A 27195-nucleotide genomic window follows, 5' to 3' on the forward strand; every position below is an offset into this window, starting at 1 on the left:
ACCTGCCCGCCCCTCAACCCCCATCCCCACCCCCACCCCTGGTCTGTGAGTCAAGGTCAGGGGATGCATCCTAGGTCTGGAAACACCCCTGGGTGGCCACGGGAAGGTCCTGGAATCACGGACTTCTGCTTCCCCTGGCACTTCCCCAGGACGCGTCCATCTTCATGGAGAGCTGCCCTTCTCAAAGCGTCCTCTTTCCCAGGCTCCTCTGGCCTATTTTGGAGCCCTTGCTCCATCTCACTCCATTGAGGTGGGAGAGATGACATCTTTTGGGGGGAAGACTGTTAATTTGATTAGGAAGTGTTTCTTGAGGTCCCTAGCACTAAAAGACCACGGAGGGTATTTCCCACCCTCCCCTCCCCCGCTTTCGGGTGCTTACAACACCATGGGGGACCCAGGATATTTCACTTCTACAGCAGCATTTCTGCCAAGGTTCACAGACCCTAAAACGGTGGGAATTTGGCAGAAGCATCATGGCTGTGGGTGGCCAGCCGCATCGCATCTGAGAGTCTCCACGAGGGCGGGGAGGCCTGGGAAAGGGCTTGGGGAGGAGCTTCGTGGGAGCTCAGGTTGCTAGGAATTTGGGAAGGGCTGGCTTGTCCAGCCGAGGAGTCTGGGCTCTGTCGAGGGCAGCCCATCCAGGTTTTGAGCAGGGGAGTGTGAGCACGCATCTCACGTGATCCACCATCCCCGCTGAGTGAGTGGCATGAGCCACATCCACCTTGAACCCCATCAATCCCACGTTTGACCTGCGTCTGCTGCATTCCTGAGTGGGGGGAGGACAGAAGGATCCAGAGGGGCTTCCCCAGCACCACCCCTCCGTCCCCGGGACTGTTCTCACTTCCCCATCGCTGTGTGCAGCTCTTCTCCTGCCTGGACGGTTTCACGCAAACCACACTCGTCCACTTCGTTCAGTGAAACCAGCCTGGGACCAGCCATGAGGCTCGTTGGAGCCGGTGCCAGCATCACTCTGCAGCCTCCAGACCCTCCTCCACAGACAGGGCCATCACGTGCTTGTCAACATCCCTCGAAAGGGCAAAGCCAGGTCACACTAAGGAGAAAACACCTTTTCTGAAAGAACATTGTTCTTAGTATTTTCAAAAAATTGTTGCACAGTGATCGTGGGGAAAACTTAACAATCCTGTTGGGCTTCCTTCCTCTTATTTTGGTTTCAATTTTGGTTTCATTTTGAAAGATGTGGGGGAAGAGCCTATAAAGAACTTCTAAAATCTTTTTATTTTGAAAAGTTTCAAGTTTAAAGAAAAAAGTTACAAGAGGACTACATTGCACGTCATTTATATTTACCCCATATTCATCACCTGCTAACATCCTACCACATTTTCTTTCTCCTGCTATCAGTAGCTACGTATTGTGATTACCATTAGCTTGTGAATCATCTGAGACTACGTTGCAGACATCACATCACAACCCCTTAATATCTCAGTGTATGTCTACTGAGAAAAAGGACTTTTCTGATATGACCCCCAGACAAAGATCACCCTTGGGGGACTGGGCGCAGCTGTAACACCGCTACATAATGTACAGTGCAGATCCAATCTTTGCCAATTGTCCCCAAAATGTCAGGCCCACGAGCAGCCTTCAGTTGCCCATCTCTTTAATCTTCCATCCAAGGCAGTCACTCGGCCTTTCTTGGTCTTTCATGACGCTGACACTACGGGACGAGCTGGCTAGCTGTTTAGCAGGTGTCCCTCAATTTGGGTTCATCTGTATTTCCCCCCTGGGATGGGATCAGTGGAGCGCTTTCCGCAGGAAGGCCACAGGGATATGTTGTGTCCTCAGCACAACCGTTCGCTACGTGGTGATCGGTCCTGACAGGCGGGTCCACCAGGCGGCGGGACTACAACTCCCAGAAGGCCGCGCGCGCCCCGCGGCCGCCGCCGGGTCACGCGGGTGCCGTCTGGGCCACGTGACGGTCGTCCGGGTCACGTGGCCGCGGCGCGGGTCACGAGAACAAACACGGCCACGGCGCTGCCTGGCCGGTCCTCTGCGGCGGGACATGGCCAACGTCTCCAAAAAGGTGTCGTGGTCCGGACGCGACGTGGACGACGATGAGGCGGCGCCGCTGCTGCGGAGGGTGGCGCGGGCCGGGGCGCCGGCCGGGGAGGACACGCCGCTGCTGAACGGGGCCGGGCCCGCGGCCGTCCGCGCGGTGAGCCCAGGGAGAGGCGAGCCCGGTCGGATCCGCGCCGCGGTCGCCGGTCGCCGGGAGCCGGGCCCGCGGGGACGCGGCGAGTCCGTGCTCGGGCAGTCCTAGTGGCAGAGGCGGGAACGCGCCCCGGGTCCCGCTTGGTAAACGGCAGGGCGAGCTCGGAACCTGGGCCCCGGGGTTCTGGAGTCCTGGGAGGCGCTCGGCCCGGTGACTCTTGGGGTCGAGGAGCCGGCCCATTATCCTCGGTGTTAAGGAGCGTGGGAGAGCCCAGTCGCACGCCGCTGTCGAGTCCCGGCAGCATGAAGCTAATTTATCTCCTCACAGTTTATTCCTTAGTGGATTTAAAGGGAAGGCAGATGGTCTTCCGTTTAGGTAACCTTTTCCTTTTTTGGGGGGGGGACACTGTATACACGAGCAACTATTTTTACTGCTTTTGAACCCCAAGAGATTTTAAGAGCTTAGGTTTCAGAGTTTGCTTTTGCAGTGGGAATATCTGGGGGACTCCATCTTTACAGGGAGCGGGACAGACCTTCAGGGCGACCTTAGGAATGACAAGTATGTGCGTTCAGTTTCCCTTAGCAGTTCATTGAAATTGAAGCACAGTGATTGAAATGTGCTTTGCAGGTCAGCACAGAAGTTTGTGTCCTTAAGTGAATTTCCGTGTGTGTTAATTTTGAGTTAATGAACTTCTTTTGTTGATTGCTTGGCCTTACTCGGTTTTGTGATTGTTTTTTCGTTTTTCTCCTCTTATCCTAGATCTGTCCATTAAACACTTGTGTGGTGTTTAATGAGGAAGGACTCAAGCATCAGGCTGTTTCTCTAGAACTTATCTAGATTTCCCCAGCCCCCAGAAATGCATCAGACAATGAAGGTCAAAGTCTGTTCCTTGAGCGGGATCTTCTGTTGAAGTGCTTTCTGTGTCTGCATGAGAAGTGACATGAAAGGGGCGAATTTGCAGTGGTGGGGATATGGATGCTTTGTTGTTTTCTTCTCAGAACATTTGTTTCTTTTTTACTCTTTAAAAGAAGGTAATCTGAAGTTTACAAACCAGAAGTATGAAACTGGCTTGGCTTTAAGGGTGACAGGTAGAGAGGTTGGAAGCTTCGAGGTTGAACTGGGGTTTATTTCGGGACTGAATGTGCTCAAGAGTTTCCCACTTTTCTTTATGCATAGACACAGGAGTTCGCTTTTTTTTTAAATAACCTGTTGATCTCTTCCCTTAAAACTCATTCCCTTAAAAGAACCTTTGCGAGCTTTTTTGTTTGTTCATTTGCATTTAATAACAAGTGACTAGCTGCTCTTAAACAATTTAAAACATAATTTATTGTGTGCCTGTCGTGTGCCCGGCTGCATGCAGTTTGCCTGGGACACAGAGGTGCATGATGCAGCTTCCTTCTTCCTGGCTCCAGGCTCCTGGAAAACCAGGCCCAGTGCTCTGTGAGGAAGGCGTGAGGGACCCCAAGGGCAGGAGAGGTCACACTGGGTCCAGTCTTGGAAGAGTGCATGATCCTCAGGCGGGTGGACAGAGGGGAAAGATAAAGGGAGTGAGCATTTGGGAAGTAAGTCGGAGTGGGGAGTGGAGGCTGGGGAAGGAACCGGGGTCGACCTGTAGGGGACAGCTGCGGGCTTCGAATTTAGCTTTATCTTGTGGGAGAATCCTTCAGGAGCTGGAGAGTCCAGCCTTGAAGGATCCTGAGACTGCATTGCGTGGATGGGGTGGGGAGGCACTGGAGGCATTGGTGCTAGGAACTCTGCTCTGGACCAGCAGAGGCAAGTGCTGCGGCCTCCTGTGCCTCAGGCTCCTCACCAGCAGGAAAGCTAATATGCTTCCAGCCCCGAGCACCGCTTGTCACAAGGTGGTAAATGCTAGTTACTCTCAGAGGTATTAAAAACGGCAGCTTGGAAATGATCATCTCTGAGTTGCTGTTCCTGGGGCGACTCCCCTGCAGCTGACTGAACTCCTCGAGGCTGGCTTTCTTGCGGGAGCATTGGCTCTGGACCAGAGGCTTGTAAGCTGCTCTCAGACCAGGGTCGTTTGAACTAAAGTGACAGCCCAGGCGAACAACCACTCTATGAGAATGTTCTGGTGAGCTGGACAGGAGAGCTTGTCTTGCCACCTCCTGGTCCTTCATGGTTTGTTGCAGGGCGTCCAGAGTTGGAGGCTGGTGTTCTTGCACCTGGCATGGGAACCTGCCAGGCATCATGAGGTGGCTGCTCTGGACAGCCCCGGGCAGGGTGGGCTGGGGGCCGGCCTGAGCTCAGCCTCCATCTGGCTGGAACCAGGCCATTCAGGGTTGCTCTGCCCTCTCTCTGGCCCTCGGCCTGTCGTGCCTGAATGTGGGGTGAGGGTGGGTCATCCAGCAAGTTGCTGCCCGTCCACCCCTGGGGCGAGGAGAGGGTGAGGTCAGCCAGCAAGTCATGGTCATGTGGGCAGCAGGAAGCAGAGTGTTTTGAAAACTTACAGAGGGAAATCTGAGCCAGAAACAGAGGCTCCGGGTGTGGGGGTGGGTATTTGCAGTGTTTGTAAATGTGGGTCCTTTCCAGGGACCTCAACTTTGGGAAGCTCCGCCTGAGGCAGCCTGAGGGGTAGGACCCTCAGGTTAGTGTTTAGAATCAGTTTTGGGGATCTTACTCCTCTGGGAACTGGGGTGTTCTGCCCTGGTGACCTGGAGCCACGGGCTACGGTCGGAGTATGGGGGGCCGGGAGGGGGTCATGTGCAGGCAAGCTGCAGGGACAGGTCATCACCATCCCCGCCGGCCCCTTGAGCTCTGCTCAATGTAAGGGAGCACCCCGTCTTTCTCGTAGCTGGCTCCCAGCCCCAGGGCAGCCCTTCCAGGAAGTCCCTCTGCCTCAGCGCCCTGTACTATCCTCCTCCCACTCCTCCTCCTCCTCCTCCTCCTCCTCCCCCTCCCCCCTCCTCCCCCGCTTTGCAGAGTCCAGGCCCGCCCCCTCAGCTGACCCTCCTCTGAGGGCTCCCTCAGGCCTTTAGTGGTACCTGCCCAGGTCTAGTGTGAGGAGCTCAGAGTCTGGGGGGGGCGGGCAGGAGAGGATGTGGGTACCACCAGACAGTGCAGAGAGCTGAGGACCAGGGTGGGCCCAGCCTCGTCAGAGGGTCCTGGGAGGCCTCCCGGGCAGAGGCTGCAGCACTCAGAAAGCGAGGTGCAGCGGCAGGGCTGTTCCCATCTGGCCCCCTCTGCACATCATTCATCAGGTCTCAGCCTAATGCGCCTCCCCAACCCCGAACTGGGCAGGCTTCTCCCTCAGGCTCTGTCACCGCCCTCAAAGCCTTTCTCACGGTTTACACTGACTTTTGTTTATGGGCAGCTTGGTTTTTCTGACTGTAAGCCCCTGGCTACGGAGGCCCTGTGCCCTCAGTGCTGGGGGGCATTGGGCTGGGAGGGGCGGTTAAAATGCAAAGTGGCAGAGTGGGCGGCAGGCAGCCTTTAAATTGTCTGTGAACTTTGTTTAATGATGGTAAAAGCACATAGGACAATTTACCATCCTAACCATGTCTAAGTGTACAGTCTAGCAGCATAAGGTCCATCCACAGTGTCATGCCGCCGTCACCCCAGCACCTCCAGAACTTTCTCATCCTCCCAAACTGAACCTCTGTCCCAGTAAACACTGACTCCCCACCCCTCCCCCAGCCCTTGGCAAAGGCCATTCTGCTTTCTGTCTCTGTGAATTTGACGTCTCATAGCAGTGGTATCATAGGGTATTTGTTTTTTTGTGACTGGCTTCTTTCTGTTAGTACAACGTCCTCCAGTTTCATCCATGCTGTAGCATGTGACAGGATTTCCCTGTTTTTAAGGTTGGATAATATTCCATTGTGTGGATGGGCCACCTTAGGTTTATACATTCACCTGTCGATGGGCATTTGGGCTCCTTCCACCCCTTGGCTACTGTAAAAATGCTGCTATGCACGTGGGTGTACAAACACCTCTTTGAGACCCTGCTTTCAGTTCATTTGGGTAGATACCCAGAGGTGGAATTGCTGGATCATAAGGTAATTCTATTTTTAATTTTTTGAGGAACCGCCATACTGTTTTCCACAGTAGCTGCTCCATATAACACTCGCAGCAACTGCACAAGGGTTCCTGTTTCTGCACATCTTCACCAGCGCTTGTTATCCTGTTTTCTAACCCTGGCCATCCTCACGGCTGTGAGGTGGTATCTCATTGTGGTTTTGATCTTCATGTCCCAAGTCTTTGGCCTGCTTTGTTAATCCGCTTGTTTGTTGTTGTTATTGGGTTGTAGGGGTTCTTTACGTATTCTGGATATTAACCCTTATCGGTTACATGGTCTGTAATTTTCTCCCATTCTGTAGGGCTAGTTCCTTTTCACTCTGTTCATTGTTTCCTTTGATACACAGAAGTTCTTCACTTTGATGTAGTATCATTTGCATTTAAATTTTTAAATAATTGTAGATTTACAGGAAGTTGAGAAGACAGTACAGAGAGGGCCTGTGTGCCTTCCTCCAGTTTCCCAAGGTGGTTCCGTCTTACCTCACGGTAGTAGCGTGCCAAAGCCGGCATTGATGTTGGCACAATGTCATTGTCACACGTGTGGATGTGTGTGAGCACGTCCATCGGTGCCCTTGTCCTGCCTCTTACAGTCACCCCCTCCCCCCCAAATCTGTCTTCCCTCCAGGTCTGACCTTTCGAGCACATCAGGTCTCTGGAACCACATGGTCTGAAATCTTTCAGTTCTTTCGAAAGCATGGAGATTTCATCCAGGCTGTTTGTTGTGTGTATCAATAGTTTGAGGAACTACTAGTAATTAACTTGCATTTAAGAAAAGAGAAAGGAACAGACACAACAGATGAATCACTGAACTTCCAATAAATGGCTTTTTTCATCACAAAAGATATTTCCTAAGAGATGCCCATAAAGTTCAGAAAAGAGATGATGAAACCAGGAAGGTGCTGGAGGTGGGAGAGGGTGTGCCTGGGAGCTGTAGTGGGGGCGCCATCTCCACATGAGCGCATTTCCAGGTCCAGAATGGAGCTGTCCGGTGCAGATGTGTGCTCACCTGGCGTCCTCCCGGCCGGGTACTGAGGACCCGTTGTCACCTGAGCGAGTGAGTCCGTGCCACGTGGACTGTTCTGCCCCCCTCTCCCCCAGCCATGTGCGAGGTCGCAGCCTGAGCCTCGGGGACTGTTTAGGTGGCAGAGGCGCTGCTCTGCAGGGGCTGACTCGGTGCGGTGGGAGTGATCACAGGGTGCAGTCCATCAGTGAAGAGTGAGATACAAATGGCCAGACCACCTGGTCTGTGGCCTCCCGTCTGTTGGGTTGGACGGCAGATGGGTCTTCTGCTTTCACAGTCCGACTTGCAGTTCTGCCTGTCTGCACGCCGTCTTCTCCGTGGAGACGTCCCTGTTCCGTGTTGCTGTGGATGGGCTGGCGACCGGCACACCTTTCCTGATGACTCGTGTATGCATGGGGAGCAGAGGCTGCAGCTCCGGGCCCCCTCCTGGGTTGAGTTCACTCTGGAACTGGGATCCTTTCTGGGCCAGCGGGCCAGGCACTCCTGCCCGTGCTTGGAGCTGGGGGGCCCGCCCTGCCTTTCTCATCAGATTCAGCAGTTTGGGGGCATTGTCGATTGTTTTTAAGAAAGAAAACAGCTATGCTTCTCTCCTCACCCACCCATTGTACCGACGTTTGCCGTATATACATAGAGAAAAGTGAAGTCACATGGTGGAGCAGGATGATGGTCTAGTGAACGCACCTGACAAGTTACCACCTGTCGTGGGGTGCGCAGTGCTCCCCGGAATGTCTCCACCTCTAACCTGGAACCCGTGTCTGAGACCTTTGCAGCTGTGGTCAAGTTACGATGTGGTCAGGCTGGTGTCCTCATGGGAGAGGAGAGACGCGCGTGTATGTATACATGCACACACGAGGCCGGTGGCAGCGGAGCAGAGATTGGAGTGATGTGGCCACAAGCCAGGGAATGAACACTAAGGACTGCCAGCATCCATCAGAGGCTGGAAGATCCTCCCCACGACCCTGAGAGGGGGCCCTCCCTGTTGACACCTCAAGTTTGGACTTGTGGCTCCAGAGCTTGGAGAGAACACGTTTCTTGTTTTTCAGACACCTAGGCTGTGTGATTGGGCACAGCAGCCCCAGGAGGCTCGACATCCCCCAGTGGAGTCACCAGTGTCCCTAAAGCCCCCTCGTCCCCCTACCCCCCAGTAACCACCAGTAGCAGTAGGGCTAGTGCTGCTGAATTAAACTTTCTCTGCTGGAGTCACTGTGTGCTCAGGGCTCTGGCATGGTGGGCTCTGTGGTCCTTGTTCCTGTACTGCTTCGTGGTTTCTGCCAGAGGAGAGGCAGGGCAGGGCGCCCGGCTGTGTTTCAAAGGAGAACCGGGTCGTGTTTTCATGCCGTATGTTCCACACAGTGTTTGTGTCCTGCAGCGTGACTTGTTTCCCTGAAATGCATCTGTGAGCAGCCTGTGTTTTGTTCCCTAGTCCTGGCCTCCACCATGCCTGGCAGTGGGTGTGAGGGCAGTCATGTGCCAGGGTGTCCGTCCTCTGTGGTTAACCTGCCCCTGTGCCCAGGAGTGCAGCCCCGCTTCAGAAAGGTCCTGCGCCAGAAAGGGGCCCATATCTGGGGGGCCTGCCTGGAGGCCTGTGACGGGTCCCCACCTGGTAGCCACTCAGTGTCATGATGGGGCTGAACAGAGAAAGATGGGGCTTGGAGGTGGGGGGATAGAAAGGCTCCTGGAGGAGGGGCCCTCAATCGCCAGGGTTTTCCAGGCCAGGGAAGGAGGGTGGCCAGGAAGACACTGTAGAACAGGGGAGGGTGGGGCTTCCCATCTGGAGGTTGGGCTCCTCAGTGACAGGCTGTGGGTCATGGGGACGGGCCTGGGGTCCAGCGCTGGTCCTGCTGGAGTCTCCCACACGGCAGGTGTGGCTCTGTGCTCCACAGGCAGGGCCAGGCGATGGGGTAGTGAACAGTGCAGCCCGGCCCCATAGCTAAGCGGCCTGTGATTTCTCTTCTGCTTCTAGTCGCCCCATTCACCATTTTTCCGGATCGGACAGATGAGCAACGTGGAACTGGATGATGAGCTTCTGGACCCTGTGAGTGGTCATCCTTTCCCATTTTTGGAGCTCCTGCTCATGCCAGGCCCCTTCCTGGGAAAGTCAGGCCTGCTCTTGTGGAGCCACAGCCTAGAAGAGGGCAGACGGAAAACCTGAACAAGAGGATGGCAGACAGTGGCGGTTCTGTACAGAGCATGGGGACGGAGTGACATGCAGACAGTGGGGTCCGCAGAGCCTGGGCGACCAGGGAAGGCTGCTCTTCGGGGCCCTGTCCCCTGAGGCTGCCCGATGAGCAGAGGTTGGAGAGTACATGTCAGGCCAGGACCATTGAGCTAGCTGCTGTGTGCGGGCTGGGGGGCAGGTGCCGTGGGCAGGTGTGGGGCCTGCAGGAGGGCGTCTCGGGGTGGTGGGCCCTTGGACACGGGTGATGTCCACTTCTCCTGCCCCTGTGCTGGGGTCGAACTGTCCAGCAGCTGCCAGGGGAGCAGTTCCCGAAACCCCCTCCCCGAGACTTGCACTTAACTTCCTCCTTGGAGGTGGCTCATGGTTCCGACTTGCATTTCCCTGAGGCTGCTGGTACCGTGTGTCCTTCGTGTCTTCTGGAGGAACTCTGTTCAGACCCTGTGCATGTTTCTTAATCAGGTTGTGTTCTTATAATGAAGCTGTAAGAGGTCTTCATATACTTTAAACACAAGTTGCTCATCAGTTACAGGATTTGCAAAAACTTCCGCTTGGTCTATAGGTGGTCTCCTCACTTTCTGCCAGTGTCCTTGGAAGCACAAAAGCTTTTAATTTTGATGAAGTCCATTTGATCTGTTTTCTGTTGCTTGTGCTTTGGGTGTCATGTCTAAGAAACGATCACCTAAGCCAAGGTTACAAAGATTTGCTCGTCTTATAAGAGTTCTATAGTTTAGATCTTCGATTTTTTTTTCTTTTTTTTTTTTTTTTTGCAGTACACGGGCCTCTCGCTGTTGTGGCCCCTCCCGTTGCGGAGCACAGGCTCCGGACGCGCAGGCTCAGTGGCCATGGCTCACGGGCCCAGCTGCTCCACGGCATGTGGGATTTTCCTGGACCGGGGTACGAACCCATGTCCCCTGCATCGGCAGGCGGACTCTCAACCACTGCGCCACCAGGGAAGCCCCATCTTTGATCTGTTTTTCACTAATTTTGTACATGGTATAAGATAAGGGTCCAGATTCATTCTTTTGCATATGGATGCTCAGTTTTCCCAGCACCATTTCTTGAGAAAACTACTCTTTCCCTGTTGAATTGTCTCAGCACCATTGTTGAAGGTCAGTTTTTGTGGGGTTTTTTTTTTTTTTTGGCTGCATTGGGTCTGCATTACGGATTTGTTTCTGGGCTCTCTGTCTGTCCTTGCACCCGGGCCACACTCTGCTAATGACTAGCTTTGTAGTAAGTTTCAAAAGTAGGAAGTTTGAATCATCCCACATCGTTTTTCTTTCTCAAGGAGGTTTTGGGCTTTCGAGATCCCTTGCGTATCTCCATGTGGGGTTTAGGCTCAGCTTGTCAGTTTCTTCAGCAATGCCAGCTGGAATTTAGAGGTGGCATTGACTCTTAACATCAAATGTCCCGAGCCACAGTATAGCTTTCCATTTATTAACATCTTCAGTTTTTTTCAACAATGTGTTGCAGTTCTTGGCGTACAAGTCTTACACTTCTTTTGTTAAACGTATTTTAGGAATAAGTTTATTTTCTGTATCTTTTTATGCTATTGTAAATAGAGTTGTTTTCTCAATTTCATTTTGAGTCGTTCATTGCAAGTGCACAGAAATACATTTGATTTTGTATACTGATCTTATATCCTTCAATCTTACTAAATGTGTTATTAATACTAATTGTTTTTCGTGTACTTTTGGGGATTTTCTACACATAAGACCATGTCATCTGCAAAGAAGAGTTTCACTTCCTTTCTAATCTGGATGCCTTTCACTTCTCTCTCTTGCCTAATTGCCCTGCTGGTAGAACCTCCAGGACAGTGCTGAATAGAAATGCCAGAGCAGGCATCCTCGTCTTGTTCCTGATCTCAGAGGAAGAGCTTCAGTCTTTCACCACTGAGCATGATGTTACCTGTGGGTTTTTTATAGGTGTCTTGATCAGGTTGAGGAAGTTCCCTTTATTCCTGGTTTATTGAGTGTTTTTATCCCGAAGGGTTGAGTTTTGTCAGGTGCTTTTTGTGACTACGGAGGTGTTCATTTCATGTGGACTTGGTTCTTTATTCTATTGGAACAGTATCAAACTGTTTTTACTTTCATACCGACTCACCCTCTGATTGTCCAGACACCTCCTGAGTGTCCTGCAGGTCAGTTTGTTCTGACCCTAACTGCCCGGCATCCATGCAGACCCACAGGCTGAGGGCTCAGTCCCACGAGACCCCCCGACCTCAGATGCCAGTGACAAGTCCAGGCTGTCACCTGTGCTTCTGACTGACCAGCTGTAAATCGGGGTTCCCACGCCCCCTCGGGTTCCGTAACTTGCCAGAATGGCTTGCAGAACTCAGGGAACACTTTGCTTATGTTGCTGGTTTATCGTAAAGGACATGACTCGGGAACAGCCAGATGGGAGAGATGCCCCGGGAAGGTGTGGGAAGGGGTGCAGAGCCCCCACGCCCTCCCCGGGAGCCACCCTCCCAGCACCTCCCTGAACCCCTCCATTTGGGGTTTGTGTGGAGGCTCCATTACACAGGCAGGACTGATTAAATCCCTGGCTGTTAGAGATGAGCTGCTTGTGTCTCCAGCCCGTTCATCCCGTCATGGTCTTCCAGCCCCAGCCCAGACACACTCATCTCCCAGAGATGCCAAGGGGGTGGGTCAGAGGCCGGTGCCAGAACCTGGACGTGGACCACAGACATCTTACACTAATTGCTTTTTGGGGGTCAACCCACCACACTAATTGCTTTTTGGGGGTCAACCCACCTTGTGTTCCTGGGATAAACCCGCCTGGCCGTGGTGGTGTGGGACCTGGCCTGCTGGTGTCCTGTGGAGGGTCTGTGTCTGCCAGTTCCTGCCTTGTGCTTGTCTAGCTTTGGGCTCAGGAGAGTCCCTGCCCTGCGGGATGAGTGAACATAGCCCCTTCCTCATTCTGCTTCATTCTTACATATGCTGGGTTGTCAAGCTCTGCCTCTTCCTCCCGCAGGACACGGACCCCCTTCACCCCTTCCCCAAGGAGATCCCGCACAACGAGAAGCTTCTGTCCCTCAAGTATGAGGTGGGCCCCCCTGCTCCATGCCCTCTCCCACGGTGGCCGACCTGAGCCTGCGAGCTGGGGTCAGTTACTAGTGTGTCTGCTGCTCGGTCCACAGAGCTTAGACTATGACAACAGCGAGAACCAGCTGTTCCTGGAGGAGGAGCGGCGCATCAATCACACAGTGAGTCTGGCGGGCAGCTGGGCCTCATGGCCACGGTGTCCCCACCACCCCCCTCCCCTCTCGGCTCCAGCTGGTGTCCCGGAGTGAGCGCTGGCCGCTGCCCGGCGTGGAGACCCATGCGGGTGTCACATCATTACCACTGAGGAAGCTGTTCTTAGGGGTGTTGACTGTGGCGGCTGGAGCGTCAGCATCCAGTTATGACTGGGTTGGGGAGTTCCGTCCCACCAGTACTCCACGACCTCTGAGATGTTGGTGGGGTTGCTCTTCCTGGGACTCAGGGTCCTGAGGGCAGCCCTGTGCGTGGTGACAGTCACCAGAGCAAGCCACGACGGGAGTCCCGCCTCCGCACCCTCCTGTGACACCTCCCCCCTTCCTGCCCGCTGCCGCAGGCCTTCCGGACCGTGGAGATCAAGCGCTGGGTCATCTGTGCCATGATCGGGATCCTCACGGGCCTCGTGGCCTGCTTCATCGACATCGTGGTGGAGAAGCTGGCCGGCCTCAAATACAGGGTCGTCAAGGACAGTATCCTTTGTCTGTGGTTGCCCGGAGCCAGCGGGTCCACAGGAGGAGCCCCCACCCGTGTTATGCCATCGGCCAGGGGACGTGACTGGGTGGGGGCTGCATGCCTGGGGGTCAGGCTATGTGGTGACCCTGAGACGCCCAGTAAGTGCTCCAGGTCCCAGAGTCCAGAGTGCAGCCCACTGGGGAGTGGCGCCTGGGTGACACCACCCCGCGTGGTCCTTGACGAGCCCAGACATTGACAAGTTCACAGCGCGGGGCGGGCTGTCCTTCTCCCTCCTGCTGTGGGCCTCACTCAATGTGGCCTTTGTGCTCCTGGGCTCTGTGATCGTCGCCTTCATAGAGGTAGGTGGGCCCCTCCACCGCTCCCCGCCCCCCCGCCGCCTCTGTCGGTGAGACTCACTGGCTAGACTACAGTGGAGTCCTTGCTAGGCATCAGGCGGTTCAGCCAAAACAAAGCGCACCTGGGCCTTCCAACCCTGGCCCTGGCAGCTGTGCCCATCCACCCGTACAGCCCCTCGCCCACTTCACGTAGCAGGGAGCAGAGGCAGCGCCCAGCCCAGGGGTCCAGGTGGAGGGACCCACCCGAGGGGTTAGACGCTCCTGGGGCACCCTTCCTTCCTGTGCCCCTTTGCTTTTCCCTCGGGGCGTTGGAAGGAAGAAGGGGCAGCGTCCAGGAGCTTCTGTCTGAGGTGCAGTGCAGTGTCCCCCAGAGGGTGCGACAGTGCTGGCCCCTCAGCGGGTGTGTGATGTGGGCCTCCCATCATCCTGGGCACCCCCGCCTGCCTCGGGGACACTGAGCCCTCCCATGCCCGAGGCGTTTCCTCCCCTCTGTGGTTGCTCTGTGTATCAGTGGGGAGAGGCGAGAAGCCCCTACCCTGGGCGGCCTGGGCACCGCGTGGCGCGTCTTCCTGGGCCTGGTGGCGGCGGCGGTGGCAGTGGCGGCTCACTCGGCCTGCAGACTCAGTGCTGGCACCCCTCCTTCCAGCCGGTCGCTGCTGGCAGCGGGATCCCTCAGATCAAGTGCTTCCTCAACGGGGTGAAGATCCCCCACGTGGTCCGGCTCAAGGTGAGACGCGAGGCGGCCCCGCCGGGAGCTCAGGGCTTAGCCCAAGGGGCTTCCTTGCTGGGTGAGAAGCGTGTCATTTGTCTACCTCCGCCTCCAAAACTCGCCCAGACCCATGCTGTTTGCTGCTGACGAGCCTGCGTGTGGGTGTGCTGGCAGGTTTTATGTGAATTTTCTTTGGAAAATGGTAAAACTGTCGTACGTTCTGAATGACGCAAAAATACTTGAAGGTACATCTGTCACGATTGCAACCACGTAGACATTTTAAGTTCCATACGGTGGTTAGTATTTCAGAATGAGAGTAGCTGTGTTGAGTGGTGGGTTTTTTCCTTTTTTCAGAATTTTTCTTAATCTCATTGTGCATGATCTTCTGGCTAACACACTGATTTCAAGGGGGTTGGGAGGTCATGTTTCCTCCCATGATCATTTCAGGGTGTGTAGCTGGCGTGCCTTGGTCTGGGGTTCGCTGGCGGCATCTCTCCTGCTCTGTCTGGGGAGGAGGTACTCTGGGGAGCAGACAGGAGGGGGGGTGCCTGTGCTCCGTGCCCTGCAGCAAGAGCGCAGGGCCCGAGGTAGGTGCGGGTGCAGGAGCTTGGAGCCGGAGCCTGAGGATGGAGCGACAGCTGCTGTTTGCGTGTCTTGTGTGTGTATGTGACCACGTGGGACAGAAGGGCTGAAGAGATGGCCGTCAGGAGAGCATCAGCTGCCAGCTCCCCCTCCCCCAGGACGCCCGCCGTGGGTGCTGGCCCCCTCTTTGGTGCTCATGCCTGCCGAGGGCTCACATGATTAGGTCCCTTCCCATGTGCAGTTTGTCGCTCAGGTTCTTGGACCACGTGTGACCTTTAATCAGACTTAGTGCAATTTCCTTTGTGTTCCAGACCCTGGTGATCAAAGTGTCCGGCGTGATCCTGTCCGTGGTTGGGGGACTGGCCGTGGGGAAGGTAACAGAGTGCAGCTGCCCCTGCCTGAGTCCCTCTGCACCTGCGGGGCCTGGGGCCGGTGTGTCCCCCCAGAGCCGCGCCCATCTGAACGCAGCCGTCTGTGCCTTCCAGGAGGGACCAATGATCCATTCGGGCTCCGTGATTGCTGCTGGGGTCTCCCAGGGGAGGTCCACGTCACTGAAGCGTGATTTCAAGGTAGGTCTTCCCTGCGCCCATGTCCATACCCCCAGGGCCGGGCCCCTGCCTCCCCTGCAGCCTCCTTCCCTTCACCTCTGAGGGTCCCTAGCATCCTGTCCATGGGGGCATCCTGTTGCCTTGGTGCTCTGGGTGAGTGTGCGTTTCTGCAAGTAAATGACCTGTATCTGTAAGCTCACAGGAATGCGTGGCCTAGAGAGGTCGGGAAGGTCGTGTGTGGGCTGCCGGTGCTCAGTTCTGGTCCTTCTTGCACAAACCTCAGCATTTAAATATTGCTGTGAATGGGTTATTTCTCTGGATGTTGGTGGGCAGGCAAGCTGCCCGAGACCCGACTCTTCAGTCCTGCATGTTGTGAGCCCCATGGTTGATGAGTGGCTTGTCCAGAGGCCTCCCCGGTTCCTCCCTCCCCTCCCCCCTCACTTTTGGGCCCACCTCCTCCCTTTCTGAGAGAAGTGCCCTTGGAGGCACTGGCTGAGACCCTCTCTCCGTCTGTCTTGGTTCAGATCTTCGAGTACTTCCGCAGAGACACAGAGAAGCGGGACTTTGTCTCAGCAGGAGCTGCGGCTGGAGTGTCTGCTGCGTTTGGGGCCCCTGTGGGTGAGGAGGGCGGCCCTGCCTGGTCTGAGAGCTCGGTGACGGCCCATGTAGGGGGAGCCAGGCTCTCCCTGCTGTGAGAGGGGTGGTTTTGGGGTTTATGGACTCAGTGCCTGGTGAGGGTGTGGGGTGGGCTTCTCAAGAGGCCCCGATGGCTGCCTCTGTTGTGGGCTCGGTGTCCTGGGGTCTGGGGGCATGGGTGGCAGTGGGTGAGGGTCTGTCTGTGGTTGGGCGGGCACTTCAGGGCTGGGCCACTGGCTGTTCCAGGTGGGGTCCTGTTCAGCTTGGAGGAGGGTGCATCCTTCTGGAATCAGTTCCTGACATGGAGAATCGTAAGTGCCTGGGATGGCCACCTTCCCGAGGTCGGGCAGCCCTGGCACTGGGCCTCCGTGGCTGGGTGGACGCGTGGCTCTCGGCCCACACTGTGGGGTCTGCACCTGAGCTTCCCGTCCAGCTGGTGGGTCCCTGAGCCGTCGGCCTGGTTCTCCTCCGTCCTCATCGGGACCCCAGGCCCCGCACACGTTCTTACCCTGGCCGAGCCAGTGGGGCTCCGGGCCACCTTCCCTCAGCCTTCGGAGGGTCTAGGCGCCACCCAGGTGACAGGAGGGGAGACAGTCCTTTTGCTGCAGCTCCTCCCCACCCTCTGGCCCTGGGCTCAGCTGCTGTACACACTGCTGCAACTCATCACCACGTCTCTGACAGCACTTGTCTCTTTCTGCCTGCAGTTCTTTGCTTCCATGATTTCCACCTTCACCCTGAATTTCGTCTTAAGCATTTACCATGGAAACGTGTGGGATCTGTCCAGCCCCGGTCTCATCAATTTTGGAAGATTTGACACTGAGGTAACCCACTGCATCGTCCCCTTTTTTCTCTGGTTCTTTCTATGAGCAGGGCCCACGTTGTTTACTCAAGGTTCAGCCTGAGAGCTGGGCTTCTGGAAAGGTCTAGCTGTTAGCTGTGGGATAGGGCCCTTGTTTGTGAGCACCGGGGGCTGGAGGTGCTCCAGGAGGGTGCACGTGACCCAGCCGCGCAGGTTGTGGTGCCTGTCAGCCAGCGGGCACTTCAGGGGTGGCTCAGGTGCCTGCAGACTGCCAGGCAGCATCACTAGACTGGTGGCCAGTGCTCCTGCAGCAGTTTCTGGAGGCCAAGAGGCGCAGGCAGCGTTTCTGGGGCAGCCTGCGCTGCGCGCTGCCATCGCTGAGCCCAGGGAGCCGTTCAGGGGCTGGTCCTCACCCATGGACGCGTCAGAGGTCCTGGGTGGCTAGGTCACCAGCATCCTCTCCCTTGCTCATGGCCCCTCACTTACCCTTTGGCAAAAGCTCAGGCTGCCCCCTGGAGCCACCATGTGAGAAGGCAGGCGGTCTGCCCGAGCACCCGGCGTTTCTCTCTGGGGGCCTCCTCGCCCTGCGGGAAAGCGCCAGGGTTCCCATGCACAGGTGTGTCCTGTGAAACGTCCAGTCCCGAGTCTGAGCAGGAGCTGGTGGCAGTTTTCCTCACAGAAGGTCTGCTCTTTCTCCCTCTGCACAGACGATGGTGTACACAATCCACGAGATCCCCATCTTCATCGCCATGGGCGTGGTGGGTAAGGGCCGTCCCTGCGTGGGACAGCGCCGACCAGTGGGGACAGGGCCTGCGGGGCTCCAGGCCTGACCCGGCTTCGAGGGCCAGAGAAGCACGCGGTCTCCACCACTGCTGGCTGTCCAAGGACCGCCCGGGGCAGCGGGGAGGGATCCCGACCCTGGGAGGACCGGAGCCGCACTCTGGCTGATGACAGCCCCTTGGGAAGCAGACGGACCTGGGCAACACTCCTTACTCTGAAAGCCCGTGGGACGTGAGCCCTCCACCCAGCGGGCGTTTGCTGCCTGGGCAGCCTGCTCCTCTTCCCGAGTCCCGGACACGCAGCTCCTTCCTTGTCCCAGGTGGCATTCTCGGAGCTGTGTTCAACGCCTTGAATTACTGGTTGACGATGTTTCGAATCAGGTGAGAAACCTGTTCAGGGACTGAGTTGAGAGGTGTGGCCACACAGGGCATCTGAAAACTGACCGGTCATGGGCTCTTGCCCACGGGGCCATGTGGAAGCCACGTGCCAAGCACACTCCTCTACGGTGGTTTGTACGTGAGGGGACAGACCCACTTGGCAGGGGGACGGGTGGGGCCTGGAGGGTGGCCCCTGGCAGGCAAGGCACAGCCCATGGATCCGGCACAGCCCTGGGTTGATGCTCTTCTGGGCCTCTCAGGTCAGTGTCAGTGCGGTTTGTACGGGGCCGTCCTGACCTGGGCACGTTTGGTCCAACACAGGTCCTCTGCTGTTAGGAGAGCCATCATAGGAGCTCTCTGGTTTTCTGAAGGCTTAGGGGTGGGTCTTGGCATTCTTCTTTCTTGTCTTTTTGCACCAACTTAAAATGCAGTTGGGGAGCATCCGGGAGGCAGCCTGAGAGTGTTCAGGAGCCAGGGCGGGTTGGTCATCAGGTGAGCTCAGCATCCTGGACGGCTCTCCCGAGTTGCAGGCTCAGGTTGCCCTGGCTGCCGCCCCAGCCATCCCACAGCTCGGTCCACCCCGGCTCTTTGCTCCAGGTACATCCACCGGCCCTGCCTTCAGGTGATCGAGGCCATGCTGGTGGCCGCCGTCACGGCCACGGTCGCCTTTGTGCTGATTTATTCATCCCGGGATTGCCAGCCCCTGCAGGGGAGCTCCGTGTCCTATCCCCTCCAGGTAGGCGGCCAGGGCAGGGGCAGGGTGAGCCTTCCCAGACATGGGTGGGTGCCACATCGGCCTGGGGTCTCACCCCGGTCCTCTCAGAGCAGCGGCCTGACAAGTTCTGCAAGGGGACTGCGGAGGTGGGGTTGTGGGCCTGCAGGCGGAAACTCACGTGCACACGCTCACCACGGCACAACTCCTCGCAGCCCCTGTGCCCGTCAGTGACGAGCAGGTGAACACGGCATGGTCCGTCCACACAGTGGGTTTCCTTAGTTGTAGGAAGGGTTGGAGCTCTGACACGTGCTCCCACACAGATGAACCTGGCAAACACTGCTGAGTGAAAGAAGCCAGAGAGCAAGGGCCACACATCGTGTGGTTTCTGTTTATGGGAAACGTCCAGAACTGAAAGCAGTTGCTGGTTGCCGCTGGGTGTGGAGTGTGTACACACAGGCCTGTCACAGATGTGGGTCTGGGGTGCGTGGCTGGCTCTGGTGGGGCTGTGAGGTTGACCCACACAGCTTTGCATGGAGCCCCTGCCCTGGTCAAGGCCTGCAGGGGCCCACAGTCTGCCCAGTGAACTGTGGGAGCGTGCTCCAAATGTGAGCCTTTGGATCCCCACGTGCCCCAGGGACAGACTCGCCATGCAGCCTCTGCCTGGCCGGATGGCTTCTGAAGCCCTCACTGGGCCAGGGTCTGGCTCTTGGGTCCTGCCTCCCCTCCAAGACAGCAACCTGACCCCGCCTGTTGTGTGCTTGGTGCCTGATGCTGTCCAGGCCAGGACACTGTGTCCCACTGGCCTGTTCTCTTTCCTGACTTTGCAGCTCTTCTGTGCCGATGGCGAGTATAATTCGATGGCTGCAGCCTTCTTCAACACCCCAGAGAAGAGCGTGGTCAGCCTTTTCCACGACCCCCCAGGTGTGTGCCCATGCTCTGCACTCTGTGCTGTCAGCCGCAGGTCCCCATGTGGGCCTGTCCCCTCTGGCCTGGTCTGCAGCCGGCCCACAGACACTGGGCCCAGGCCTGGCTGATGGATTCTGGCCGAGCCCCCACTGCCTCCCTGCAGGGCTGGGTGCACTGGAGCGTGGGGGCTGGCAGGCTGGGGTTGGCTGGTGGCCAGTGCTTGGGAGGGGCCCAGCCAGGCTCCCCACATGTCTCCTTCCCTCCCTGGAGGCCGTCCTGTTGTTCAAGACAGTCTCACCTCCCAGGATGAGTTTTTCTTCTGGGCGCTGCTCGCAGAGGTCACTCTCAGTCAGAAAACAGCCTGGTGACTCGTATACCAGCGAGATGCCTTGCCCAGCTTCACGTTCTTAATAACAAACAGGCTCAGACTGGGCACAGACCTGCTTCCACTTCCCCTGTTTTCGGTTCCGCTGGGTGGAGGCGGGGAGGAGGGGCGCACCCCCGAGATCCAGAGTGGCTGCTGCGACGTGCTTGCCCGTCTGTCTGTGGCTCTAGTTGTTTCCTGACACGCCAGTTCTGGGAACTCCCTGGTTCTCACATCTGCATATGTGTGTGTTTGTGTGTGTGTGTGTGTGTGTGTGTGCGCGTGCTGCAGGAGTTCATGCAATTTAACAGAAAGGCTTTTAAACGTGGGCGAGGCCGAGCCCCCAAAGATGCTGAGCGGGCCAAACAGGCGTCTCCAGGTCCCCTGGGGGTGCTGGCTCCCGGGTTTGTGTGACGTCTTCCCACTTTTGGAGTCATCTGGTGCAAGGTGGTGGCCGTGGCGGCCATGGCCTCCCTCCTGCACCCTCCCCTGACCCCTGGTGGTCTCAGTGCCACCCTTTTCCATGCAGACCTCAGCAGCCACCTTCCCTTGGCCCAGGTCACCGTCCTGCTGGCAGCTCTGGGCCCTGGTGGCCCCAGCTCCCCTCTGCCCTGCCCGCTGGGCTGCCATGCTCACACTCTGAGTGCTGGGCCCCCAAGACCCGGCACCCTGGCCTCTGAGAAGGGGGTGACTCTGGGGGTCTGGGTGTGACCAGGAGGCTGTGACGGGCTGCTGGGCAGGCAGCTCCGCCCAGGGTTGAGTCTGCATGGCAGGCCCTGGCCAGCGCCCTGTCTGCAGGCTCCTACAACCCCATGACGCTCGGCCTCTTCACCCTGGTCTACTTCTTCTTGGCCTGCTGGACGTACGGGCTCACGGTGTCGGCCGGTGTCTTCATCCCATCCCTGCTCATCGGAGCTGCCTGGGGCCGGCTCTTTGGCATCTCCCTGTCCTACCTCACCGGGGCCGCGGTGAGTGGGGGTCTTAGGGGCCGGCTGGGCTGGGAGGAAGGGGCGGTGTTCCTGGTGCCCACTAGGGCCACCGTGGGCCAGAGCAGGGGTCGTGCGTGCGTGTGCCCTTCAGGGAGGGCACGGGTGTTGGGAGAGAGCGTGGTGTGGAAGGATGGGGCAGGTGCAGGAGTTGGGGCCTGGGAGTGTGGTGTCCAGGCCTTGGCCCCGGAGCTGCCTCCTGGCTTCCTCCTCCCACCTGCCTCCATGGGCTCCTTGGTCTTTATTCTGTGAGTCTTCTATTTGCATCTTAGTTGTTCAAGTAAGACTTTAAAAAACTGTAAGAGGGGCTTCCCTGGTGGCGCAGTGGTTGAGTCCGCCTGCCGATGCAGGGGACACGGGTTCGCGCCCCGGTCCGGGAGGATCCCACATGCCGCGGAGCAGCTGGGCCCGTGAGCCATGGCCGCTGAGCCTGCGCGTCCGGAGCCTGTGCTCCGCAACAGGAGAGGCCACAGCAGTGAGAGGCCCGCATACTGCAAACAAACAAACAAACAAACAAAAAACTGTAAGAGACGCACAGCAAGCCTCCCCTCACTGGGTCCAGGTCATGTGTCCCAGGTTTCCTTCCAGACACGGTTTTTAGTTTAGTTTTGTTTTTTTTTAATTGATACGTGACTCACATACCATAAACCAGTGCTCCCCAACCTTTTTTGGCACCAGGGACTGGTTTCGTGGAAGACAGTGTTTCTGTGGATGGGGGTGAGGGATGGTTCAGGCAGTAATGCGAGCGATGGGGAGCAGCAGATGAAGCTTCACTCGCTTGCCCACCGCCCACCTCCTGCTGTGTGGTCCAGTCCATGACCCGGAGGTTGGGGACCCCTGCCATAAACTCCCTCCTTCTGGAAGTGAACGGTTGGGTGGCTCTTTAGCCTGTTTGCAGAGCTGTGTAACCGTGATCGCTTCTTAGTTCCAGGATGTTCTCATCACCCCAAAAAGAAACCTGTCCCCATTAAGCAGTCACATCTGTGTCCCCCTTCCCCAGCCCCTGGTGGCCACTAATCAGCTTTCTGCCTCCATGGATGTGCCTCTTCTGATTGTTGTAGATTCATGAAATCACGCTTCATGGCCTTTTGTGTCTGGCCTCGTCATTGAGCACCATGTTTTCAGGGCTCATCCATGTTGTAGCACGAGTCTGATTTTCACTTCTTTTTAGGCTCCCTGGTGTGGCGCAGGCATTTGTGCACGGACTCCGGTCACTGCACACACGCGGGGTGCCCCCGCCACAGCCCCGGCCGTAGCGCACACCCTCCTGTCTTAGGCTGCCAAGTTCTGCAGGTGGCAGAGTTCATTCAGTGCACCCCTGAGAGGGCACAGCTAGGGTATTTACAAACTCAGGTGATGCCGCCACAGACCGTTTTTGTGTAAAACTGTAGGATTCCTCCTGCGCCCAGCGCTGTCAGTGCATCTTGGTGGGCTTGGCTGCCACTTTCCCCCAGCATCCCCTCTGTCTTCCCTGCAGGTCTGGGCAGACCCCGGCAAGTACGCCCTGATGGGAGCAGCTGCCCAGCTGGGTGAGTGCTGGCTGCGGCATGGGCGTCCGGAGGTCAGAAGGGCCACTCCCCCAGCGTGTGGCTGGGCAGGGTCACCGTCCCCATCTGGTGCTCTCTGGGGGGGCCGGTACACAGGGTTGCATGGACAGAGTGGGAGCTGCACAGGGAACACGGGACGGGCTGGCGGCACAGCCTGCAGAGGCTCGTGCCCCCCCAACCCTCCCTTCCCCTCCCCGCCTCCTGGCAGGTGGGATTGTGAGGATGACGCTGAGCTTGACAGTCATCATGATGGAGGCCACCAGCAATGTGACCTACGGCTTCCCCATCATGCTGGTGCTGATGACCGCCAAGATTGTGGGGGATGTCTTCATCGAGGTGCGGCTGTGGGAGAGGCCGCCTGCCTTGCTCGCCCTCGCTCTGCAGCCCCCCCCCATGCCCCTGGCCTCAGAGCCTGAGGCTGGGAGAAAGACAGGCGGTCTGCGGCCGCCGCAAGGGAGGGGGCCCTGTGGAGGCTGCTCCGCAAGCAGCCTCTTGCATGGCCATGCCCGTCCTCTCCCCAGGGCCTGTACGACATGCACATCCAGCTGCAGAGTGTGCCCTTCCTGCACTGGGAAGCCCCAGTCACCTCACACTCGCTCACCGCCAGGTACCCCTCCCCGGGGCAGGCCCGCAGGCTGGGGGGGCGGGTGCTGGACGCCCCGGGAGGCTTGGTGGGGGATCCTGGAGCAGGACGTGGGTGCAGGGCTGGTTCCCCCGGGGCAGCATCTGGGGGTCTGGGCTCCTGGCCCACCTCGTCTCCAGGTTTCCTGAGTCTGGCCACTTCCTGCATGTTGAGCTGTTCGGGAGCTCCCTCGGGCCCGTGGTGGATCACAGCGTGTCTCTTCCACAGGGAGGTGATGAGCACACCAGTCACCTGTCTGCGGAGGAGGGAGAAGGTGGGCATCATTGTGGATGTGCTGAGCAGCACGGCGTCCAATCATAATGGCTTCCCTGTGGTGGAGGATGCCGACGGCACGCAGGTACCACCCAGCTGCAGGAAGCCGGGCTCGTCATCTGTGCCGGCGAGTGGGGCGTGTTGGGGGGCGTGGTTCCCATGAACATGGACACCCTGCTCTGGGGTTTCTGGTAGAATTCCACTGGTCACGGCTGTAAAGACAGGTCCGTGTGAGCGCTGTCCCCGCAGCTTGGGTAGTTACTGATGCGCCTGTGTGTCCTGTGGTCACACCCCAAGCTGCACCCCCAGCTGAGGAGTCGCAGCTGTGCCTGTCAGGAGGTCCTGATGGAAGGTGCAGCGACGTCTGGGCCACGGTCTGCTTTTTGCCCCCACAAATGCTGTGGTCTCTTGGCACCTCGTGATTGGGGTCCTGCCTCCCCTCCTGGGCGTTTGGGGATCCGTGAGCCTGTGCAGGTGAAATGCCTGCAGCAGGGCCAGTGCCTATAGGCAGCCAGCATCGCTGGGGACCCTGGCTGGGGCCCCCAGGCATCCCGGTGCTGTTGCCTGGCCCCTCTGGCCCAGGCGGCAGGGCAGGCCCTAGGTCCCACGTCCCAGGTCCTCTGCAGACAAGGGTGTTTTGTTTCTTGTGCAGCCAGCCCGGCTCCAGGGCTTAATCCTGCGCTCCCAGCTAATCGTCCTGCTCAAGCACAAGGTAGGCTGTCGGGGGTGGCGGGAGAAGGGGGTGGCAGGAGATGCCGGGCAGGGCCCTGGGGTGCCACCCACTGCCTGCCCCCCGCCCGCAGGTGTTCATAGAACGCTCTTGTATGGGCCTGCTACGGCGCCGGCTGCGGCTGAAGGACTTCCGTGATGCCTACCCGCGCTTCCCCCCCATCCAGTCCATCCATGTGTCCCAGGACGAGCGGGAGTGCACCATGGACCTCTCCGAGTTCATGAACCCCTCCCCCTACACGGTGCCCCAGGTGCCGCAGGGGCGGTGGGGAGCAAGGGGCCTGACCCCCACTTCCAGAGCCTCGTGCAGCCACCACCCCTGGCGGCGTTCTGGCTTCACTGGCCATTGCGGACAGGGGTGGGGGGCGAGCTGTGTAGGAGGGTGGAGGTGGCTACAGAGCAGGATGTGCTGGCTGAGGTGGGGGTGTGGCAGGGGGGTGGCAGGTCCTGCCCTGCTCCTGTCCCAGGGTGGGGCAGGGGCCGGCGGGCGAGCTGAGGCTGCGTCTACATTGCAGGAGGCATCTCTCCCGCGGGTGTTCAAGCTGTTTCGGGCCCTGGGCCTCAGGCACCTGGTGGTGGTGGACAACTGCAATCAGGTGATGGGGGGAGCCCACTGCCTGCTGCCTACCAGCCTGCCTGCCCACCCGCAGGGCTCCCCCAGACTATGCTGTCCTCTGCACACAGGACAGGGGCATCCACAGAGGCAGAGGCCGCTGGATCCCATGACCTGGCTTTGCTCCCACAGGTGGTCGGGCTGGTAACCAGGAAGGACCTCGCCAGGTACCGGCTTGGGAAGGGGGGCCTAGAGGAGCTCTCTCTGGCCCAGACGTGAGGCCCTGGCCCTGGCATCTCCCCCGGGGTGCCTGCCTCGCTCCCCAGGCAGCAGCGGATCCAGCGTCCTCCAGACCTCGGGGACAGCCCAGCCAGCGTGTGACACATGTGATCTCTTTGTGTTCTCAGTGCCCCCCTCCCCCCCGACCTCATTCCTTCACTCTCCAAGATCTCACACGCCAGCTCCTGTTTCCTGACTTCGAGGAGTCAGTTTGTAGAACTGCTGCTCTTTTTCTGAGAGACCGCGAGTGTGCGTATGTATCTGCATGTGTGTGCACGTGTGACAGCTGGCAGGCTGGGCCCTGTGGGTCCGAGTACTGCAGCCCCCAGGACGGGCCCATTGCCTGGAAGCAGTGCACCCTAAGCACCACCAGCTGGAGGCCTGGGTGACTTGAGGCTGCAGCAGAGGCCTCTGGTCCTGTCCCTCTCAGCCCTCAGCTCAGTTTGCGGCCATGAGATTTGGGGTCTGGGTAGAAACACAAGCTGGACACATGAAGGCGAGGGCTCGGGGGAGCAGGACCACCTGGAGAGCAGACCCTGAAGCCGCACTCCCAGACACCTGTGCACCCCAAGCCACACCCACTTGGTGCAGTGGGCTCTGAGCCGAGGTCTGGGCCAAAGGGGAAAGCTGAGACCTTCCTTTGGGCCCGGACCCCCAAGTCCAGCCACACCTCTATCACAGCACCCGTGTGGACGGCACAGGGAAGGCGGGTCTTCTCAGCACACGGGGGCCCCATGGGCCCCTGAGGACCCCCAGCCCCGAGTGATGTTCTGGGGCAGCTCTGCTTCCAGTGTTGGGGGCAAGTTGTTTCTGGGATGAGCTGGTGAGCCCAGAGCAGGGATGCACCCCTCCCAAGCTGGGCAGTGCCAGATTTGGGATCCTGTGTCCCCAGTGCCCCACGGGACTTTTATTCTAAAGTGACTCACGTCCCCAGCCCACTTCTGTGATGAGGTCAGTGGATGCCTTTGTGGTAGGTTGGCGGGCACTCCACCTGGGTTTTAGCCCCTTTCAAGGGGATGGGGCCTCGAAAGGCCTCTTCCTTCCTGGCAGGGGAGCCCTCCATGGGGGGCACGGGGTCCAAGTGTGGGGATCTGAATAAGAGAAATAAAGGAATTGTACCCAGACAACCGGTGCCAGCTTCTTGTTCCCATCCAGCGTGGACCATGGTCCAGTTTCCCAGGATTCACAGGCCCACTGGGCGGGGGGGGGCAACCCAGGATGTGGCCCTCCTTCATGTGTGGTGCAGGTTGGCAGGGCCCCAGCGGGGACACCCCTGAGAGGGAGATGCAGGCGAGAGGCTCAGAGACCCACAGGTGGGGAAGCACCTGGGGCCACCCCACCCCCATGGGAGAGAGGCTGCTGGCCACTGCATCCTTGTCCACATTGCTCCTGGGGCTGCTGCAGAGCCCTCGGGAAAGGCACTCTTTCCTTCCCCCTGCATCCTGGCCACCGTCCTTGTCTGCAAGCTCAGGTGCACCCAAAACACGGGCCATTCCATCAGCACGCATCCCTGCCTCACCCCTGCCCCGCTGGGCTCCAAGGTGTGTGGTGTGGCTGCGGGGCCTTGGGTTTCCTGGGCAAGGGGTTGCCTGTGAGACACTGACTTTGTCACAGGGAAGCCCCCCAACAGCCCTCGCGGATGGGTCTGGGCAACAGTAGAGAGCAGGGCCACCTGGGCGGGGTGAGGCTGCTGAGTATCAGTGCTGGCCTGAGGCAAGGCTGGCCACAGCGCACGTGGCTTCAGGACCTGGCGTGGGGAGAGCGCAAGCACTGTGTTCTCAGCTGCTCAGGTGTTGGTTATGTGTTGAGAGGGTGATATATTAGTTACACTGGTTTAAATAAAGCAGACTGCTAAAATTCACTCCACCTGTTTCTCTCGCTGAGGTTGCTTAAATCACCAGTGCAACTGCTCTGTGGCCGGCACCCTCTCTCAGTGGCTCTGCTTTGGCCATGTCCCCCTGTGGCACCCTGTGCCCTCGGCCTGGTTGCTGGGCTGGCTGTGTTCAGCAGGTCCTGGGCTCCAGCCTCCCTGCTCAGGTTCTCTGACCAGAGGGCCAGTGATTGCTTCTGGGCCTCCCTCCCTGCCCGCCCAGGCCAGGGGGCTCCTGCCCGTGACAGGCCAGCAGCCACCCCTGCTGGCTGGCCAAGTGGTGCCCGCTCAGATCCTTCCAAAAATGGGCAGTTGGGGAGGCCTTGACGGAATGGGAAAGCTGAGGGCTCAGTTTCCACCGGCAGTTGGGCTGTGGAGTCAGGAGGTTCTGGTGAGAAAAAGAAGGTTCCAGAAGAGCCCCCGCTGCCCTGCCTACCTTGGTTTTGTCTTGGAAGGAGAGA

The 27195-nt window shown here is 58.2% G+C and overlaps 1 protein-coding gene across 3 annotated transcripts; it reads left to right on the forward strand.

Moving 5' to 3' along the window:
• Nucleotides 1–1961: 1961 nt before the first annotated feature.
• Nucleotides 1962–26007, forward strand: CLCN7 (chloride voltage-gated channel 7). Of its 3 annotated transcripts, XM_082644265.1 has the most exons (25): nucleotides 1962–2170; nucleotides 9181–9252; nucleotides 12367–12438; nucleotides 12533–12598; nucleotides 12988–13120; nucleotides 13353–13462; nucleotides 14106–14186; nucleotides 15062–15124; nucleotides 15236–15319; nucleotides 15823–15916; nucleotides 16181–16245; nucleotides 16639–16755; nucleotides 17441–17495; nucleotides 17833–17893; nucleotides 18488–18626; nucleotides 19433–19526; nucleotides 20674–20843; nucleotides 22339–22390; nucleotides 22617–22744; nucleotides 22930–23015; nucleotides 23259–23388; nucleotides 23956–24015; nucleotides 24107–24283; nucleotides 24548–24628; nucleotides 24778–26007. In XM_082644265.1, the coding sequence occupies exons 1-25, from the start codon at nucleotides 2018–2020 to the stop codon at nucleotides 24862–24864; spliced, it is 2430 nt and encodes an 809-aa protein (XP_082500391.1). In that variant the 5' UTR covers nucleotides 1962–2017; the 3' UTR covers nucleotides 24865–26007. The 3 variants fall into 3 exon arrangements, with proteins under 3 accessions (XP_082500391.1, XP_082500393.1, XP_082500392.1); XM_082644267.1 differs by lacking the exon at nucleotides 24107–24283; XM_082644266.1 differs by lacking the exon at nucleotides 9181–9252.
• Nucleotides 26008–27195: the final 1188 nt, after the last annotated feature.

The sequence above is a fragment of the Mesoplodon mirus genome (genome assembly GCF_964341445.2).
Source record: "Mesoplodon mirus genome assembly, chromosome: 15".
NCBI classification, from domain to species: domain Eukaryota; kingdom Metazoa; phylum Chordata; class Mammalia; order Artiodactyla; family Ziphiidae; genus Mesoplodon; species Mesoplodon mirus.

Bases quoted from the DNA above. Each gene is read 5' to 3' on its own strand.
- CLCN7 (XM_082644265.1), top strand. From the start codon at position 2,018: ATGGCCAACGTCTCCAAAAAGGTGTCGTGGTCCGGACGCGACGTGGAC. The intron at 9,253-12,366 runs GTGAGTGGTCAT...TTCCTCCCGCAG, and splicing joins ATGATGAGCTTCTGGACCCT to GACACGGACCCCCTTCACCC. The intron at 24,016-24,106 runs GTAGGCTGTCGG...CCCCGCCCGCAG, and splicing joins TCGTCCTGCTCAAGCACAAG to GTGTTCATAGAACGCTCTTG.